Genomic DNA, 19,945 nt, shown 5'->3' on the forward strand with positions numbered 1-19,945 from the left:
CAACACAAAATCCCCCAGGTAAAGCCCTACGAAATTGGCAAAAATATAAGCATTACCCAGAAGAGAGGACAATTATCATATAATAACTTTCTAAAAGTTTCACATATGCATATTGGCATGTTGATTGGTCAGTTGAAGCAACATGAACTGACATTGTTTCATTGTTGAGAACTCATGTGACACCATCCATTGTTATGACATCACAAATCAATAACGTTACATCATCCGGACTACATTTGGCTTTAGGTTTTTTGTAGCTTAGCATCTAAATTCTTTGTAGCTTAGCATCTTAATTCTTATAGCTTAGCATCTTAGTACTTTGTAGCTTAGCATCTTTGTTCTTTGAAGCTTAGCATCTTAGTACGTTGTAGCTTAGCATCTTAGTTCTTTTAGCTTAGCATCTTAGTACTTTGTAGCTTAGCATCTTAATACTTTGTAGCTTAGCATCTTAGTTCTTTTAGCTTAGCATCTTAATACTTTGTAGCTTAGCATCGTAGTTCTTTAGCTTAGCATCTTAGTTCTTTGAAGCATAGCATCTTAGTACTTTGTAGCATAGCATCTTAGTACTTTGTAGCTTAGCATCTTAATTCTTTGAAGCTTAGCATCTTAGTACTTTGTAGCTTAGCATCTTAGGACTTTGTAGCTTAGCATCTTAGTACATTGTAAGACTTTCTAGCTTATCATCTTAGTTCTTTGTAGCATAGCATCTTAGTACTTTGTTGTGTAGCATCTTAGTACTTTGTAGCATAGCATCTTAGTACTTTGTAGCGTAGCATCTTAGTACTTTGTAGCTTAGCATCTTAGTACTTTGTAGCAATTTAGTTCTCGCTACAGCTAAACAATGATCTGAGGACATCCCATTATAGGGTCACGTCAGAACGACCTTTCATCCAACCAATCAGAGAAAAGGAATTCCGAACACCAGTTACAGCCTGTACAACTGATTCCATGAAAATCATCGTCTATCTCTCGCTTCAATGGAATAAACATTTGCTTGGAAGAGACGTTGCATAGCATGTGTGAAGTACTCTCATACAATCTCAACCTTATATTAGACATTCCAGAATGTTCTTTTGTTGAGTTTTCAAATTTGTAATTGTGAACGTTTTCGTCATGTTTAAAGCATAGTCTGACATGGAAGTCGCCAGTTTGAAACTAGTGCCGCAAAGCTCGAGAAAGCTGCTTTCTGATTGGCTAATGTCAACTTCTTGTTAGTCATTTCATTGGTCGGTCAAAGTTCACAAAAGGCCTCCTAATGAATGTCCTCAGATCTTTCTTTAGCCATAGAGAGAACTAAGATCTGATTTGACTAAGATTGCATTAAATACGTTTTTCTTCATTTTCCTTTTTATAATGACATTGTATAGAGTTTAGAATAACCTTCTTGAAAGTCAGAATTACAGACAGTCAGTCATGTACATGATCAGTGATGATGAGTGAGTGAGTGAGTTGGGTTTAACGCCGCTTTTAACAGTATTCCAGTCATATCATGGCGTGTCAGCTTAATGTGTGAGGAAAGCCCGAAGTGATGCAGGTATCAGTGATGATGAATGGAGCACCCTCTCCCATGGCTGAGAACTTGCAACAGTCACTCAGGGCAGATGATCTGTTATGTTTGTTTGTTGTTTAACACTGCACTCCGAAATATTCCAGCTATATAATGATGATCTGTGAATAATAGATTCTTGATCAATCCAGTGACTGTTATGATGAGCTGCGGTCCTCGTCGGCGTATGATGACTGGCTACGTAGATGTTGATTGAGATACGATGACATGCATCAACCAAGTCAGCGAGCCTGACCTCCCGATCCTGTTAGTTACCTCTTACGACAAGCATGGGTTGGTAAAGACAGGTTCTAACCCAGACCTTCAAGGGTAAGTCTGTAAAGTATTATAACCTTTTGGTAATTATTCTCTAAGTATCACATACAGGCATTGGAAAGACTTCTCAAGGTCTGATTGTGATGAAAATCAAGATGCTTTTCCTTGAAGGAAACAAATCTATCATGTTAGACATGTAAAATATCCTTTTGAACATTGTATGCATTATACCAATGCATAAACCCAAATGGCACAAGGCACTGTAGCTCACATTACATTCTTAGAAAACGGAATGTTATATTTGGTGGATTCTCTCACCAAACAATATGAAGGAGGTGGTGTAATGTGATCTGCTGGGTGTGGCACAACAGATGATTCAATATCATATTCATATTCAAAACATGTTCTCAAACATTAATACAAATATTTCAGAATCTGCTAAAGCAGTTTCTGATATGTAAGATAATTTATGTTCACAACATTGTCAAACAATTACCAATGCTTAGTGTAGATGATGGTGCCAAAAACATGCGTAAACGAAACTTTTCAAATTGTTTGATTAAAGACTAAAAAATTGTATATCTGGCATCAACAAATCTGAATTGCTACACATCATATCAAAGTTTCATATTCTGACTTGCTTTCAGAGAAGAAGATTCTTTATGAGTTTCCACAATTATGATACAAGACATTCTGAAGTTTCAAGCTCTACCCTTCAGTCAGTTCAGAGAAGAAGGGGAAAGTTAACAAGCTGACAGAGAAGAAGTGGAAAGTTAACAGACAGACAGAGAAGAAGTGGAAAGTTAACAGAAAGACAGACAGAGAAGAAGGGGAAAGTTAACAGATAGACAGACAGAGAAGAAGGGGAAAGTTAACAAGCTGACAGAGAAGAAGTGGAAAGTTAACAGAAAGACAGACAGAGAAGAAGGGGAAAGTTAACAGACAGACAGAGAAGAAGGGGAAAGTTAACAGATAGACAGACAGAGAAGAAGTGGAAAGTTAACAGAAAGACAGACAGAGAAGAAGGGGAAAGTTAACAGACAGACAGAGAAGAAGGGGAAAGTTAACAGATAGACAGACAGAGAAGAAGTGGAAAGTTAACAGACAGACAGAGAAGAAGAGGTGGAAAGTTAACAGAAAGACAGACAGAGAAGAAGGGGAAAGTTAACAGAAAGACAGACAGAGAAGAAGTGGAAAGTTAACAGACAGACAGAGAAGAAGGGGAAAGTTAACAAGCTGACAGAGAAGAAGTGGAAAGTTAACAGAAAGACAGACAGAGAAGAAGGGGAAAGTTAACAGGCAGACAGAGAAGAAGTGGAAAGTTAACAGATAGACAGACAGAGAAGAAGTGGAAAGTTAACAGACAGACAGAGAAGAAGTGGAAAGTTAACAGAAAGACAGACAGAGAAGAAGGGGAAAGTTAACAGAAAGACAGACAGAGAAGAAGGGGAAAGTTAACAGACAGACAGAGAAGAAGGGGAAAGTTAACAGATAGACAGACAGAGAAGAAGTGGAAAGTTAACAGAAAGACAGACAGAGAAGAAGGGGAAAGTTAACAGACAGACAGAGAAGAAGGGGAAAGTTAACAGATAGACAGACAGAGAAGAAGTGGAAAGTTAACAGAAAGACAGACAGAGAAGAAGTGGAAAGTTAACAGAAAGACAGACAGAGAAGAAGGGGAAAGTTAACAGATAGACAGACAGAGAAGAAGGGGAAAGTTAACAAGCTGACAGAGAAGAAGTGGAAAGTTAACAGAAAGACAGGTGAATGGACAGACAAGATGCAAGGCTAAAAACTCATTAGGGCCTACAGTTGTGGTGAGCCAACAAGAGATAATATTGACAACTGCATATGACAAAACTGCAACAGATACTGGCATGTCAGAATCTCACGATTAATCATCAACACACAAATTCATGCACACTGAATAGAATGTCGTGAGTGATGACCTCAGTCCCTCCCCATATCCAGATGGGTCAATATTGCAGACAATTCTCGGGCCACCTTCTCCCCACACGCCACCAGAACCCGCCGCTTCATCAGGTCACACGGTCCACCTGAAGGTCAAAAGCCCTCAACTCATTAACATCTAATATCTCTACACAAAATTCATCTTTCACATTTTTACTAGAAATAAATAAACAAAATACTTGTGACATTGGTGATACATTATTTTAAATAGACATATCATTTATGACAATAGCAGAATCTTTATTAGCACACTAGCTCATTAGCTGTGATGTAGTGAGTTAGTTCAGTTTAACGCTGCTTTGAACAGTACTCCAGTTGTATCAAGGCTTGTCAGGTTAATGTGGGAGGAAAGCCTGAAGCAGTGCAGGTCTAAGTTGTTTACCACTTTGGTGAAACCCACATGCATGTATAGCGCTGACAAACAGAAACATAATGAGGGCGAACCGGAATTTGATCCACAATTGTAGGTTTCTGGCATGCCCAAGGGACGCAACTCTACAGGGCAAATAGCCGTGCCTCAGACGGCTTGGCCACCCATGCTCCCTACTGCTGGATAATCTCAAAACTGTCAAAGGATGCAGGATTGTGGGAGCACAGTAACCCCAAGTCATAAGGAGAGCATCTTCCCAAGGCAAGAGAGTTAACTGACTATAAAAGTCCAGTTTTCACCCTTGCCGAACTAGGCTAGTATTATGGAGTTACATTTTGGCTGTACTAACAAGTCTATGCATAGTCCAATCAAAATCGCGCACCGAAATCGAAATCTGGTTCGTACACTGTCGTACAGATTTTGGTCGATTGCAGGATTTGCAAAGCATGATCACCGCCAACTCGTTGTCAGCAGATATTTTCCAAATGTTTTCATGTTTTCATAATCAAGGTGCTCACGTGATTTGATGCATTACACAATGTAAGACCCGTTTTATCAGAATATAGATCTTACTGACTGGGCGCCACCATTTTGTGTGAAGCAAACGCAAGTGATACGAGTGGTGGAATCTGACTGGTCCATAGGAGAGTCTTAGAAGGGACATGACTGGTAATAGCCACTGGTGGCGCTACGATTGAGCCCAGTAATTTCAGCCTTGTTCGGCAAGGGTGGAAAATGGACTTTAGTTAACTCTCTTGCCTCGGGAAGATGTGAGGTGAGGTGAGGTGAAATGGGCTTTTATGGAACTTTATAGCAACGTAATTACACCTGAATGAACCAATCTGGACTGATCCTGATTTTATAACGCTAACTCACTGATATACTATGCCGCAGTTTAAGATGGATACCCCACTCGGACACAAGCCGAGCCGACAAGTCTTTGTTTTTTCCCCTCAATGGAATGGCAGGGTAATCATGTTAACTGTATTTGGTATTTGGTTCAAACAGTTTATTATGATTCTACCATAGTGTCATCACTGGAATCTACAGCTATAAATGAATCAGCCCCACCCCTGTCTATGATATCTCACCGTCGGGGTCCATGACGTACGCCCCAGCCTCCTCAGCTATCAGCATGCCTGCTGCAAAGTCCCAGCAGTGTATGCCGTACTCCACGTATGCCTCCCCCTGCCCGTCAGCCACACGGCAGAAGTTGATGGCAGCAGATCCGTATGCTCGGATACTGAAACAAGGAATACTTAAGCATGTTTATCAGTGTCAACTAGTATTTCACAACAACCCAAATACCCACAGCTATGTCTTAAATCCAACGATTGTGCAATCTGGATAAAAATTTGAATGAAATAGCAAGTGTGTCTCCACCTTCCCGTGACTGGGTGAGTTAGTCTACACCTACCTGTGACTCTGTGTAAGCTAGTCTCCACCTACCCGTGACTGTGTGAGCTAGTCTCCACCTACCCGTGACTGGGTGAGCTAGTCTCCACCTACCTGTGACTGTGTGTGAGCTAGTCTCCACCTACCTGTGACTGTGTGTGAGCTAGTCTCCACCTACCCGTGACTGTGTGTGAGCTAGTCTCCACCCACCCGTGACTGTTTGTGAGCTAGTCTCCACCCACCCGTGACTGTGTGTGAGCTAGTCTCCACCTACCCGTGACTGTGTGTGAGCTAGTCTCCCCTACCCGTGACTGTGTGTGAGCTAGTCTCCCCTACCCGTGACTATGTGTGAGCTAGTCTCCACCTACCCGTGACTATGTGTGAGCTAGTCTCCACCTACCCGTGACTGTGTGTGAGCTAGTCTCCACCCACCCATGACTATGTGTGAGCTAGTCTCCACCTACCCGTGACTGTGTGTGAGCTAGTCTCCACCCACCCATGACTTTGGGTGAGCTAGTCTCCACCCACCTGTGACTGTGTGTGAGCTATTCTCCACCCACCCATGACTTTGGGTGAGCTAGTCTCCACCTACCCGTGACTGTGTGTGAGCTAGTCTCCCCTACCCGTGACTGTGTGTGAGCTAGTCTCCACCCACCCGTGACTGTGTGTGAGCTAGTCTCCCCTACCCGTGACTAAGTGTGAGCTAGTCTCCACCTACCCGTGACTGTGTGTGAGCTAGTCTCCACCCACCCGTGACTGTGTGTGAGCTAGTCTCCCCTACCCGTGACTATGTGTGAGCTAGTCTCCACCTACCCCTGACTGTGTGTGAGCTAGTCTCTCCTCCCTGTGACTGTGTGTGAGCTAGTCTCCACCCACCCGTGACTGTGTGTGAGCTAGTGTCCACCCATCCATGACTTTGGGTGAGCTAGTCTCCACCTACCCATGACTGTGTGTGAGCTAGTCTCCACCTACCTGTGACTGTGTGTGAGCTAGTCTCTACCCACCTGTGACTGTGTGTGAGCTAGTCTCCACCCACCTGTGACTGTGTGTGAGCTAGTCTCCACCCACCTGTGACTGTGTGTGAGCTAGTCTCCACCTACCCGTGACTGTGTGTGAGCTAGTCTGCACCTACCTGTGACTGTGTGTGAGCTAGTCTCCACCTACTCGTGACTGTGTGTGAGCTAGTCTCCACCTACCCGTGACTGTGTGTGACCTAGTCTCCACCTACCCGTGACTGTGTGTGGGCTAGTCTCCACCTACCCGTGACAGTGAGCTAGTCGCCACCTACCCGTGACTGTGTGTGAGCTAGTCTCCACCTACCCGTGACTGTGTGTGAGCTAGTCTCCACCTACCCATGACTGTGTGTGAGCTAGTCTCCACCCACCCATGACTGTGTGTGAGCTAGTCTCCACCCACCCATGACTGTGTGTGAGCTAGTCTCCACCTACGCGTGACTGTGAGCTAGTCTCCCCTACCCGTGACTGTGTGTGAGCTAGTTTCCACCTACCTGTGACTGTGAGCCAATATCCACCTACCCATGACTGTGTGTGAGCTAGTCTCCACCTACCCATGACTGTGTGTGAGCTAGTCGCCACCTACCCTAGACTGTGTGTGAGCTAGTCTCCACCTACCTGTGACTGTGTGTGAGCTAGTCTCCACCTACCTGTGACTGTGTGTGAGCTAGTCTCCACCCACCCGTGACTGTGTGTGAGCTAGTCTCCACCTACCCATGACTGTGTGTGAGCTAGTCTCCACCTACCCCTGACTGTGTGTGAGCTAGTCTCCACCTACCCGTGACTGTGTGTGAGCTAGTCTCCACCCACCCGTGACTTTGTGTGAGCTAGTCTCCACCTACCCATGACTGTGTGTGAGCTAGTCTCCACCTACCCCTGACTGTGTGTGAGCTAGTCTCCACCTACCTGTGACTGTGTGTGAGCTAGTCTCCACCTACCCGTGACTGTGTGTGAGCTAGTCTCCACCCACCCGTGACTGTGTGTGAGCTAGTCTCCACCTACCTGTGACTGTGAGCCAATATCCACCTACCTGTGAATGTGTGTGAGCTAGTCTCCACCTACCTGTGACTGTGTGTGAGCTAGTCTCCACCTACCCGTGTGTGTGAGCTAGTCTCCACCTACCTGTGACTGAGCTAGTCTGCACCTACCCGTGACTGTGTGTGAGCTAGTCTCCACCCACCCGTGACTGTGTGTGAGCTAGTCTCCACCTACCCGTGACTGTGTGTGAGCTAGTCTCCACCTACCCGTGACTGTGTGTGAGCTAGTCTCCACCTACCTGTGACTGTGTGTGAGCTAGTCTCCACCTACCCGTGACTGTGTGTGAGCTAGTCTCCACCCACCCGTGACTGTGTGTGAGCTAGTCTCCACCTACGCATGACTGTGAGCTAGTCTTCACCTACCTTTGACTGTGTGAGCTAGTCTCCCCCCACCCGTGACTGTGTGTGAGCTAGTCTCCACCTACCCGTGACTGTGTGTGAGCTAGTCTCCACCTACCTGTGACTGTGTGTGAGCTAGTCTCCACCTACCCATGACTGTGTGTGAGCTAGTCTCCACCTACCTGTGACTGTGTGTGAGCTAGTCTCCACCTACCTGTGACCACGAGCTAGTCTCCACCTACCTGTGACTGTGTGTGAGCTAGTCTCCACCTACCTGTGACTGTGTGTGAGCTAGTCTCCACCTACCCGTGACTGTGTGTGAGCTAGTCTCCACCTACCTGTGACTGTGTGTGAGCTAGTCTCCACCTACCTGTGACTGCGAGCTAGTCTCCTGCTACCCATGACTGTGTGTGAGCTAGTCTCCACCTACCTGTGACTGCGAGCTAGTCTCCACCTACCCATGACTGTGTGTGAGCTAGTCTCCACCTACGCGTAACTGTGAGGTAGTCTCCACCTACCCCTGACTGTGTGTGAGGTAGTCTCCACCTACCCGTGACTGTGATTGACAATGCTGTGTATGTTTTTCATCTTGGTGTCCACCACTGCCGGAACCCGAGAGCTACCACCTTCATGGATGACAATACTCTGCTTCAGATCTGAAACCAACCATCAATAGTGAGGACAGTGATAGCCAACATGAAAGTCTTGCTATTTAATATCTTCTTGGTAAGACTGAGCAGATCATTCAGACCAGCATATCTGATTTCTGCATCTTGAAAATAAAACCACACGGCCATGTTCCAATGCAAATAATAAAGAATGTTAACGCCACAGGTTCAATCTCTCCCGTCACGTTTTTCATGTCGGCCATTTTGTCGTCTTGTATTTGATGTAAATGTATAACGTGCTGTCATTGTGACTGACTCACTAAGGTAGTTCTGAACACACCTTTGTCGCTGATCACTGAAAAGTGATTACAAAGCTGTGTCAAACAGATACGAAGGTTATATGACGATTGCTGTAGATTGTCGCTATCAGTCTACCGAGCCTGACCACCCGATCCCATTAGTCGCCTTTTACGACAAGCATAGTCCCCTTTTACAGCAAGCATGGGTTGCTGAAGATCTATTCTACCCCGGAATCTTCACGGGTCAGACATGGATTGAGTCGATACTCCTTTCGTTTGGATGGACATTTCTTCGTTTTGTTCACTAGGATGGGTTGTAGCAAGGATATTTATGAACGATCAAACTTTGTCGTTTCTCAAGGAATACCTAAACATTGTGTTCAAGATTAAAGGGTCTAAATGATCAGAAACAACAATTCTGTATTTATTCTACTAAGGAATTCCTAGTGGTTCCCCCTGGAATGTGTAAGTAGTCCGTCAGTGTTTATGTCATTTCAAGAACACAGTCTCGTGAAAAACACATTATTCTTTAGTTTGAGGTTTACACGATATACAGCTTTTCAATTGGATGAGTCACATGACAGCGAAATTGACATTCATAAGTGAATGAACGACACTATTTGATATTCATACATTGTTCACGAAACCGTGTTCTTGGAATGACGTAAACACTGACAGACTACTTCCACATTCCTGGGGGAACCCCTGGGAATTCCCTAGCACGAATACATACAAAAGCGTTGTTTCTGATCATTTAGACCCTTTAATCTTCAACTCAGCATTCAAATATACATTAAGAAACATCAGAGAGTTTGACTGCATGATCGTTAAGAATATCCTCGATGTTCATACAGTTTGGCCCTCACTCTATGAAGGTTCATACTCCAATAAACTCACAAAAAGTGAAAGGGAATTCTTAAATGAATGTTAAATTGCGCCATTCATGCACTTATGTATGTCAATTTCGCAACCATGTGACCAACCCCTCTTCCAATGGAAAAGCTCTATATCGTGTAAAGTTCACATTAAAAAATCATTTGTGCCTGAAAACAAATAATTTATTTTGACCAACATCTCACCTTCAACACTGCTTACAGCAAGCTTCCTTCCATTACAGTATGACCCATGACCTTTCATGCTGGTGTACATAAGGTCAAGGACAGGTATATAGACAACACCCACTATCACCTGCCAAAAAGAGAAATTAATTGATGTCAGAGACTTTCAATTCAATTCTAGTTGTATGGGTCAACACTTTATGAGAGGCTTGCTTTAAGTGTTTTAGACCCGTGAAGATCCGGGGTAGAATAGGTCTTCAGCAACCCATGCTTGCTGTAAAAAGCGACTATACTTGTCGTAAGTGGCGACTAACGGGATAGGGTTGTCAGGATGCTGACTTGTTTGATGCATGTCATTGATCCTAATTGCGTGGATCGATGCTCATGGTGTCAATCACTGGATTGCCTGGTCCAGATTTGATTATTTACAGACTGCCGTCATATAGCTGGAATATTGCTGAGTGCGGCGTTAAACAACAAACAAACAAACAATCTAAGTGTATTGAAGGCCAGCAAATGTATGTTTTAGAAACAAGCTTATCCTAATTTTGAACATGTTGAACAAAACAAAAATGCTGTTTTTTATTTAAATTATGCCTACTTTTGTTTATAAGAAAAAATATTTTCTATTGTCAGAAATTAACCTCAAACCAACCCAGACTACTATTTGGTTATTTTTCATAATCAGTAAAATAAGAAATCAAATTGTTCTGACCAAAATTACTTGCAAATAACAGAGTGAAGGCCAAACAAACCATAGGCTGACAGCATGAGCATGCCCCATGATGTCATTGTACAGTGGCACAAGTCAGACATATTGACCACCCAATCCACATTTTGTGTTGACCAGTAAACCGATAATGCCTCCTACCTCCTTATTGGCTGTCAACCCCATGGAATACGATACTTCAGGGATGCTATAAAGGAAAACAAATACACAAAGTAAACATGGAGTGAGTGAGTTGCCGCTTTTAACAGTATTCCAGTCATATCAATGCTTGTCAGCTTAATGTGGGAGGAAAACCAGAAGTGATGCAGTTCTCAGATGGTGAAACCAGAGTACGAATATGTTGCTGAAACATAATCAAGACGAACCGGGATTTGAACCAAAGATTTCCGGCACGCCATTCTGCACAGTGAATGCGTCGCTTTAGACAACTAGGCCACCCGTGCACCCAATCAACGTGGAGACCTTATACTGAGTTGAGTATACCAGTGGCTTGTAACACATGTAGTTTTGTGAATCACTGACTTGTTACGGATTTATGAGGGCTTTATAATATTGCTGATTTTGCTTTGATACCTCTGCAAAGTTTCTTCTTCAATGTCCAATGTCATTTCAGAGTTGATGTCTATTTATAAGAAATCCAATATGACTTGATCCCCTTACAACCAGGAAGACTGTGACCTAAGCGTCCTCTTTCCCCACAACCTACCTGTGTACAAAGTTGGTGGTTCCATCGATAGGATCAACAATCCACGTCAGGTCGTCTGTAAAGTCACAGGGGACATCGCCATCTGTCGTCTCCTCGCCTATGAACCTAAAGCATGAAAGAGAACATTCTTCAAAGGCTGAATAATTTTAACCAGTGTCCGAAATAACTGCCTGCCCGTTGCCGGTCACTTTTCTGTCAGGCTGCATGATACTTTCCTCCGTCTGCCCGATGGTCTGGCAGATAATTTTAAGACTGCTTACGTATTCAGTTTTATTATAACTTTTTGTAGATTCTCAAGTGATTGTTTGCATTAATTCAGCTGAATCAAGACACGATTTGTATCTTATTTTTAGGCGAGTTTTCAGTATTTATAATGTCTGAATGCAGGCAGGTAACTTTGAAGATGGGCAGGCAACACCTGCCCGATAGTCGTTGGGTTTTAAAATTATTTTGCACACTATCAACAACTGGCTAACAAAACCAGGCTCCCATCCACAGAATGTCCTCCAACTTACTACAAATTAATGGCAAAAGATTGCTTTTAAATCTTTGTATCAGAGCAAAATATATGAGATTAGGCTTAAAAAAATAATAGTCTTGGTCCTCAGGCACCGCCCACATCATCATAAAGTCTGCCGCATGTTTCGTTTCTATTTCCATTAAAAAATATTTTTTTTAAATCCGTAAATATTCCAAGTCTAACTGTAGTCAAATACTGTATTCCAGTATTTTACTCATCATGGAATACATTTATGAAAGGATGCCCTTTCCTAGGTTGATTGTACACAACTGTATATTTGGTTACACAACTGTTTATTTGGTTACACAACTTTTTATTTGGTTACATACAAGTTTGAACGAAAACATCATTTCTTTTCAAAAGGCAAAGCCCGCACCAGATTTTCAAAAAACATTGCCTGGGAACCAATTCTTTTATTTTTGTATGCCTTAATGACAGTGATATCACCTACTTGTGTGAGGGGTATCTTTCGTTGATGTATCCGATCACCCACTTCTCCACCGCTTGGTCCGTCTCGGTCACAAGGTCAGCATTGCTCTGTTTCGTTTCAACATTTTTCTTCTTGGAAAATCCATCTTTTATCATCTGTAATATCAATTATATCACTGCTGACTTAACACAACTCGACCTGAGAAGGAATGACTGTTAAATTGGATTTTAAAAAAATGTAATTATTTTGTACGTGAACTGAAAGAGCTATTATTCCTTATTTGTCTGGCATCTTAAGTCCTCCGGCTCGTGGTATAAAACGCGGGATGCAAAAAAAACATGTACACCAAGTGATCACTCTACAACAAATTTATCTCAACATGTTTTAATAAGAAATTTAAAATAATTAAAACAAATTCAAAAATGATAGTAAACAGCTGTTCGATTGAGCTGAGTGGACTTTCATTGACTCGGAAAAAGTGTGCAGATTTTTGCTTTGAAGCAGGGCAGATGGGATTTATTCTGCTTCTCAGAAATCCATGTGCAGCCTGACTTGTTCATGGTGGGGTATAAGGGATTTATTCTCCAGCTACGAAATTTATGTCCCTGAAAGGCGGGATACATAGTATCTTATCAAGATCACATGCACCAATCAGATCTCATCATTCTGATATATTTAACCTGACAACAACTAAGGCCAAACTTGTCTTCTTGTATCATTTCTGTGGAATTTACTGTTAGTGCATGGGCAATGATAAAATGTTTTTACTAGACAGTAGTGCTGTGTATTGCCTGGAGTGAAAGAGTTAGGTTTAATGCTGGTTTTAACAGTATTCCAGTTATATCCGGGAGGTCAGCTCAATGTAGGAGTAAAGCCCTAATTGATGCAGGTTGTTGGCGTTTACCACTTTGGTGAAACCCACGAGCACGGCTAGGTGATGACAAACATAGAAACATAATCAGGGTGAACTTGGATTCAAGCCAACAATCATAGGTTTCTGGCAGGCACAAGGGATGCAAATCTGAACAGCGAATATTGGCGCCTGTACCCCATATTGCTGCAATTTTGTATTGCAATATATTGAGATACTTAGGTCTGTATTGCGATATGCATTGCAATATACTTGTATTGAAATTAACATGGTTATGATTATTGTAGCTTGAACATTTGTTGAAGATGTTACAACCAAGATATTGTAGGATGCGATGACTTGCAAACAATTCAAGCACTTTTGGCCACCACTGGAAAAATTAATCTGTTGGTGAAAATGACATTGGGTGGTGCCGGTCCAGGTGTTGTGGGATTGCCTAGTTCTCCTGCATGTTTCACCACAACATTACAGCGATGACATACACAATGTTTTCCTTCAACCTTCAACCTGTCTTTTGTGTTTTTAAAGACTAAAATAGCGCCTTACATTGGCTTTTCCCCTTTGAGAGATAAAACCCAAAGATTTATACTTATTTACGTATTTTCTTAATATACCAACTCCTTTACAAATATTATTTAGATCATATTGCAATTTGTATTGTTGAAGCTCTGTTTCATGTTTAACTATGTACTACTGTACTAGACAGGAGACCCGTGAAATTCCAGGGTAGAATAGGTCCTCAGCAACCCAAGCCTGCCATAACAGGCGACGAAGCTTGTTGAAAGAGGCGACTAACGGGATCGGGTGTTCAGACTTGCAGACTTGGTTGATACATGTCATCGTATCCCAATTGCATAGATCGATGCTCATGATATTAATCACTGGATTGTCTTGTCCAGACTCGATTATTTACAGACTGTCGTCATATGGCTGGAATATTGCTGAGTGCGGTGTTAAACAACAACAAACAAACTAGACAGGAGTGAGTGAGTGAGTGAGTGAGTATGGTTTTACATCGCTTTTATCAATATTCAAGCAATATCATGGCAGGGGACACCAGTAGTCAGCTTCACACATTTCACCCATGTGGGAATTCGAACCCTTTTCTTCGGAGTGGCAAGCAAATGCTTTAACCACTAGGCTACCCCTCTGTCACATTTATAGATAGGAAGGCGTTATTGAGTATTTGATGCCTGGAAATATTAAATTTGGAACAGACAGCTTTAGCTTGAGGTTTCAAATGCCAAAATGTTCAGGCATCAAATACTCATTTACACCCACAATCTGAAAACACAAAAAAGTTATATGCTAAATACAATCTCATCCATACTGAATACGAACCTCTCCAGCCTTCTTAGCTACTTCCACTGCAAAGTCCAGAAATTCCTGCAGTTGCTGAGAGCTGACTTGTACCGACATGGTGGGATGGTTACAATCTCAGAGTGGGAGAAATGCTATCAAACTGATAATAATAAACAACCAGATATTACATATGATTACTAGAAACAACAGATAATCATGGTAATGTTCGAAACAAACACAGAGAGAAGAAATAAATGGGCATATTAAATTCCATGGTGTTTTTAAGAAAATAAAGTCTGTTCTATCCACATGTGTTGTGTTATAAAGTATGGTTTTGTCCTCAATATCATAGTTAAAGCACAAGGAAATTAATCAAGGATTGACCATGCCTGTGTGCAGCATCTTCCAGAGGCAAGAGAGTTAACTGACTTTAAAAGTCCTCTTTACACTCATGTCGAATTACACTGGAATTCCTGGGCTCGATCGTAGCGTCACCAGCATCTCGGAGACGGCAAGGGAGTTAACTGACTTTAATAGTCCTCTTTACACCCGTGCCGAATTACACTGGAATTCCTGGGCTCGATCATAGTGCCACCAGCATCATTCCGAGGCAAGAGAGTCAGCTGACTTTAAAAGTCCAGTTTCCATCCTTGCCAAACTAGGCTGGAATTCCTGGGCTCGACCGTAGCGCCATCAGTGGTTATTACGAGTTATGTCCCTTCTAAGCCTCTCATATGGACCAATCAGATTCCACCAATCAGATTCCACCCCTCATATCATTTGTATTTGCTTCAAACAAAATGGCGGAGCCCATCAGGACGATCTGATCGATAATCAAGACCTATATTGTGATAAAACGGGTCATACATCATGAAATGCATCGAATCACATGAGCACCTTGATTAAAAGCATGAAAACATTTGGAAAATATCTGTTGACACCGAGCTGGCGGTGCACATGCTTTGCAAATCCTGCAATCAACCGATATCTGCACGACAGATTACGAACCGAATTTCGATTTTGTTGCGCGATTTTGATTGGACAATGCATAGACTCGTTGATCCAGCCAAAATGTAACTCCATAATACCAGCTAAGTTGGGCAAGGGTGGAAACTGGACTTTTATAGTCAGGTAACTCTCTTGCCTTGGGAAGATGGTGTGCAGAGGCAACCATAAACATTCCTTGAGAACCTGTGCCTGCCTCGTACACTCTGTGGCTGTTGTGGCTGTTGTGGCATGGACATAGTGGTTTGAGTTTGTTTGGGAACCATGACAGATGGGTGACATCATCTTGACATATTTCTTCCCAACTAACAATATTCGAATAATCAACAAATTTAACGAACTATTTCATCAATCGGTAATTAATTTGGATGCACCATCTTCCTTGAGAGGATGAAAGAACGATGTTACCATGGATATGTTAGATCTTTGGGGAGGTAATTTGAACGGCATCTTGACATCAGCCTATTGTGACCAAAGTCAAAAAGTGTCTTTTATCCATGGATAAAGTACAGATGTTGCCTTTGATCCTTTAGAAAACCATCTTAGAATAGCAAATATTACTTGAATAATCATCATCATCATCATCACACTAAATCATCACTCACCTTCTTGCTTGTATGACAAATTGCTAATTTGCTCATTCGTATATATATACTTAACACAGTCAGAGCTCCAGATAAGCTGTGTATCTGCGTAAAATATGCATCAGAAATGCAGAGATACGCAGTGAAATAATATTCAAGCGTATCAAATATGCAACAAACATTACAGATAAGCTATCAAAATAAAACTTGTGTGTATCATCAAAATATTGTGAAGTAACCCTGCGTATTCGATTAGCAAATCGGCAACTTATTTTGAAATTATATACAGACATTCCGTCAACCTTGCTAAAGTCCACAATGACAGTTTCATCATGATCATTTGCCATCACACTTTCTTGTGGAAGTATCATGGTATTTTTGAGCCATATAAAGCTCTCGAACCCACGCGACACCAGTTTGCAGGGGACTAGATGAATAGTGTTTTTAAATATTTAACTTAAATACCCACATGTGTAAAAACTAGAGGGTAACAGAAATTTGAATAGATAGAATTACTGATACCCAATGATTTTAAAATGCATGGCTAAAATACCCACAACACCAAAAGCTTATCTGGAGCTCTGACAGTGATGTTACCCTTTATTTATTATCATTAGAGTGTCAAGCATTCAGAAATATATTAATACATACACTGGTAGCACATGGTCTAGTCATGTCAATAACATAACCGTAATTTATTTCAACCCATTCTAATATAGTGTTTAACCTATGTAGTGTCTGTATAGAATAGGAGGTCCCAAGCAACCTCAGCTTATTCGAGGTGACTAAATGGATCGGGTGGTCAGGCTTGGTGACTTGGTTGACTGTCACCATATCTCAGTTGTGGGATCGATGCTCATGATGTCACTAATTGGATTGTCTGGTCCAGACTTGTTTATTTATAGCATCACACAGGTGGAATTTTGCTGAGTGGGGCATTATACAGCAAACTAATATCGGGAATCTTGTTCCATACATACATTATATCATGTCATACATATTGTGACATACATGTCACATAAAAACAATAAAAGGATAAGTAGCCCCATTCCCACTATTTCCTGAATACACCAAAATGTCGTAAGAGGTGACTAACGGGATTGGGTGATCAGACTCGTTGACGTGGTTCGATGCATGTCATCGATCCCAATTGGGCGGATCGATGCTCATGTTGTCAATCACTGGATTGTCTGGTCCAGACTGGAATATTTACAAGCCGCCGGCATACAGCTGTAATATTGCCGAGTGCGGCCTAAAGGTACATACAAAATGTAACTGATATGAATTTGTTTCCAAAGTTCACTGGCGAGGAGAGCTTGTTCGCAAAAAATGTTGCAAGCCCTCATCCTATTTTACTAACCATACTTTATGGCTACAGTCTCCATATTTTGTGTTTACCTAAATGTATTGTGTTTGTTTTGAGTGATTGAGTGAGTTGGGTTCAATGCCGCTTTTAACAGTATTCCAGTTATATTAGGGCGTGTCAGCTTGATGTGGGAGGAAAGCCTGAAGTGATGCAGGTCTCAGACGTTTACCACTTTGGTGGATCCACAGCTTTCTCAATGTAAAAAATACATTCCCTGCACATTATTTTTTTGGAATATCACGCCTTCAAACAAATATGAAAAGCACATGTCAACATACCAAAATTAGAAAACTGCGCCAAATATTCTAACACAAATGATAAGCGGTCTCATTCACTCGTCGGTCGCCGTAGACATTTTCCAATTGTGATGTACCAGATATGCTTTCTAGTTCAGTCAAAGAGAATATTGTTATTTGGAAAATGAAACCATGTGTATCCATTATACTACCACAACATCAGATCAGCTGTTTCATGTGACGTCATCCACGTCACAACACGGGAGGTCAAATCACGCACACCTGTCCAGACGACAAATTCACAGCGGCGGGAAATCACCGACCGTTTATAAGCCTATTCGAATAAAATTGCAGACTGTACCGAAATAAAATTAAGTTTACTCATTGCTGACATTTCAGATGACATATCAAATAAGAGTTGAAGACTTGCGATAGATTATCATATGTTAATCGAAAGTACAGTGTACATCAATAATTTGAAAATCTAATATTTATATTAGACTAGATCTAATATCCATGGCAGAATGTTGGAAATACGGGCTGATAATATATTCTATTTTCTGAAGAGATTAGTAATGTGTATTTGATGATATATATGCATACACAACTGGTTATCAATTGTCTTGTACAATCACAGCATGTACCATGTACATTAGACTCACGGAAAATACTATTTCAGCAAACCAATCACAGCGCCATTATCACAGTTTCAATGAAAGGAAAAACAAATCGAAATCGAACCTAACAGCACATCGTATCCATAAGCGGTTAACCCAAAATACAAAAAGGTATTGCTGTCATCATTGTAGAAGTTATGTTGATGTTTTCAGTAGTTGCATTATGTTGTATCGCGTGTACCATTGACAGAAACGGGGGCCGAGCTACCACATGTGGAACCGACCTTGACACAATTTGTTTACAATATGGCGTCGACTCACGTTAGATGTCGTGGCCAAACTTTTGAAATCTCCATTTTCGACAAAATGTGAAACAGTTAGGGCAAGTCACTCACACGGTCAGGTAGTTTGAGCAATCACACATGACTCTTTGTCATTCCATATGAAAATAAAGAGGCAGTTATTTGTCTCAACAGGCGAGCATGTAGGACTACCGGTAGACAAGAAATCGCGGCACAGATATGATGCGAACGTGCCCTGTCGATTACTTTGGGCTTGGCCATTCAATGTTTAGGTTTTGATCATGAACTTCCTGCCCATAAATAGATCTATACTCTGTACCACCTTAATATTAACGATTATAGCTATCTTTCCATATCTTTGATTTGAATATTTTCTGCAAATCAGCATCATAAACAAAAAGACAATCCACACTGTCGTTTCGTCTCTAGCGCCATGATTAAATCGCCATGACACACAGTCGATAAACATATGCTATACTTGAACAAAAAACTTCCGTGGCCATCTGACGACTAAACATTAGAACTCTTACGCCAATAACTGTACAGTGGGGTTCAGATTTAATTTTCAAATTGGCGGTCTGATATAATAATAGTTATGTGTATGTGACATGGGTGCATAATAAAAAAATGCCTTCATTCACATGAAGTTCAACATGGCAGAAAAAGATCGAGAGGCGCGGTAACCACTTTACTAATCTCGCAATCCGTAGCACTGCATAAAATATGAGTTACACGATATTAACGCTGAGATGATTAGGTTGATGATGGTTATAATTTCATTCTATGAAGGTCATTAATGTAATCGAGATATGCACTGTCGTTTTCTCATGTGTACCGACCAATCCGCCAATACCGAAAGTCGACAAAAATATACAGAACGTGTAAATAAACTTGTTCGTAAAGGAGTGAACAGAAATCTATTAACGTGAATAAGTATACAGTTGTGAGAAACATGTCTTTCTGACAACTCTGGTCATATTATTTCTTATGAACAAGGTTTTTGTCTGAAAATTTAAGGTTTAAAAAGGGCATTTTCTCGGGACCATATATATGGTCCCTTGGCACTATGCGGGTGTGAAAAGTGAGGGACCATATATGGTACCGTGGCATCCAGAGGGTTCATAACAAATAATTTGCTGACAGGTCGCCTAATGCGGAACGCTGCTACAGGATCAATCCTATAATCTTTAATCGGTCTCTAAATGTATCTTTAATACAGACTTTTACCATACAAATCAGGCTTGGTATCAAACCAAACGGGTATACCAAGTTGATTGTGTTCGCGATTGTTATAAAATCATTCAAACACCTACCTTACAAGCTCACCGCACACAAATGCGACTGTCAACCGGGACCAGCTTGCA

General features: G+C 41.6%; 1 protein-coding gene across 1 annotated transcript; it reads right to left on the minus strand.

The window, feature by feature from the left end:
• Window positions 1–3,589: 3,589 nt before the first annotated feature.
• Window positions 3,590–19,945, minus strand: LOC139446244 (inositol monophosphatase 1-like). Its single transcript, XM_071227599.1, has 9 exons — window positions 19,895–19,945; window positions 14,511–14,631; window positions 12,320–12,453; window positions 11,349–11,453; window positions 10,784–10,829; window positions 9,934–10,042; window positions 8,498–8,603; window positions 5,255–5,406; window positions 3,590–3,879 (listed from the first exon to the last, which is right to left on the minus strand). The coding sequence occupies exons 2-9, from the start codon at window positions 14,586–14,588 to the stop codon at window positions 3,773–3,775; spliced, it is 837 nt and encodes a 278-aa protein (XP_071083700.1). The 5' UTR covers window positions 14,589–14,631; window positions 19,895–19,945; the 3' UTR covers window positions 3,590–3,772.

Source organism: Haliotis cracherodii, unplaced genomic scaffold, assembly GCF_022045235.1.
Source record: "Haliotis cracherodii isolate W230 unplaced genomic scaffold, xgHalCrac1.p SCAF_10, whole genome shotgun sequence".
NCBI lineage: Eukaryota > Metazoa > Mollusca > Gastropoda > Lepetellida > Haliotidae > Haliotis > Haliotis cracherodii.

Excerpts from the sequence above, each read along its gene's own strand:
- LOC139446244 (XM_071227599.1), bottom strand. The coding sequence starts at position 14,588 with ATGTCGGTACAAGTCAGCTCTCAGCAACTGCAGGAATTTCTGGACTTT. Across the intron at positions 10,043-10,783 it reads GGTTGACAGCCAATAAGGAG|GTGATAGTGGGTGTTGTCTA; the intron begins GTAGGAGGCATT and ends TCTTTTTGGCAG. Across the intron at positions 5,407-8,497 it reads ATTGTCAATCACAGTCACGG|TATCCGAGCATACGGATCTG; the intron begins GTAGGTGGAGAC and ends TCCTTGTTTCAG.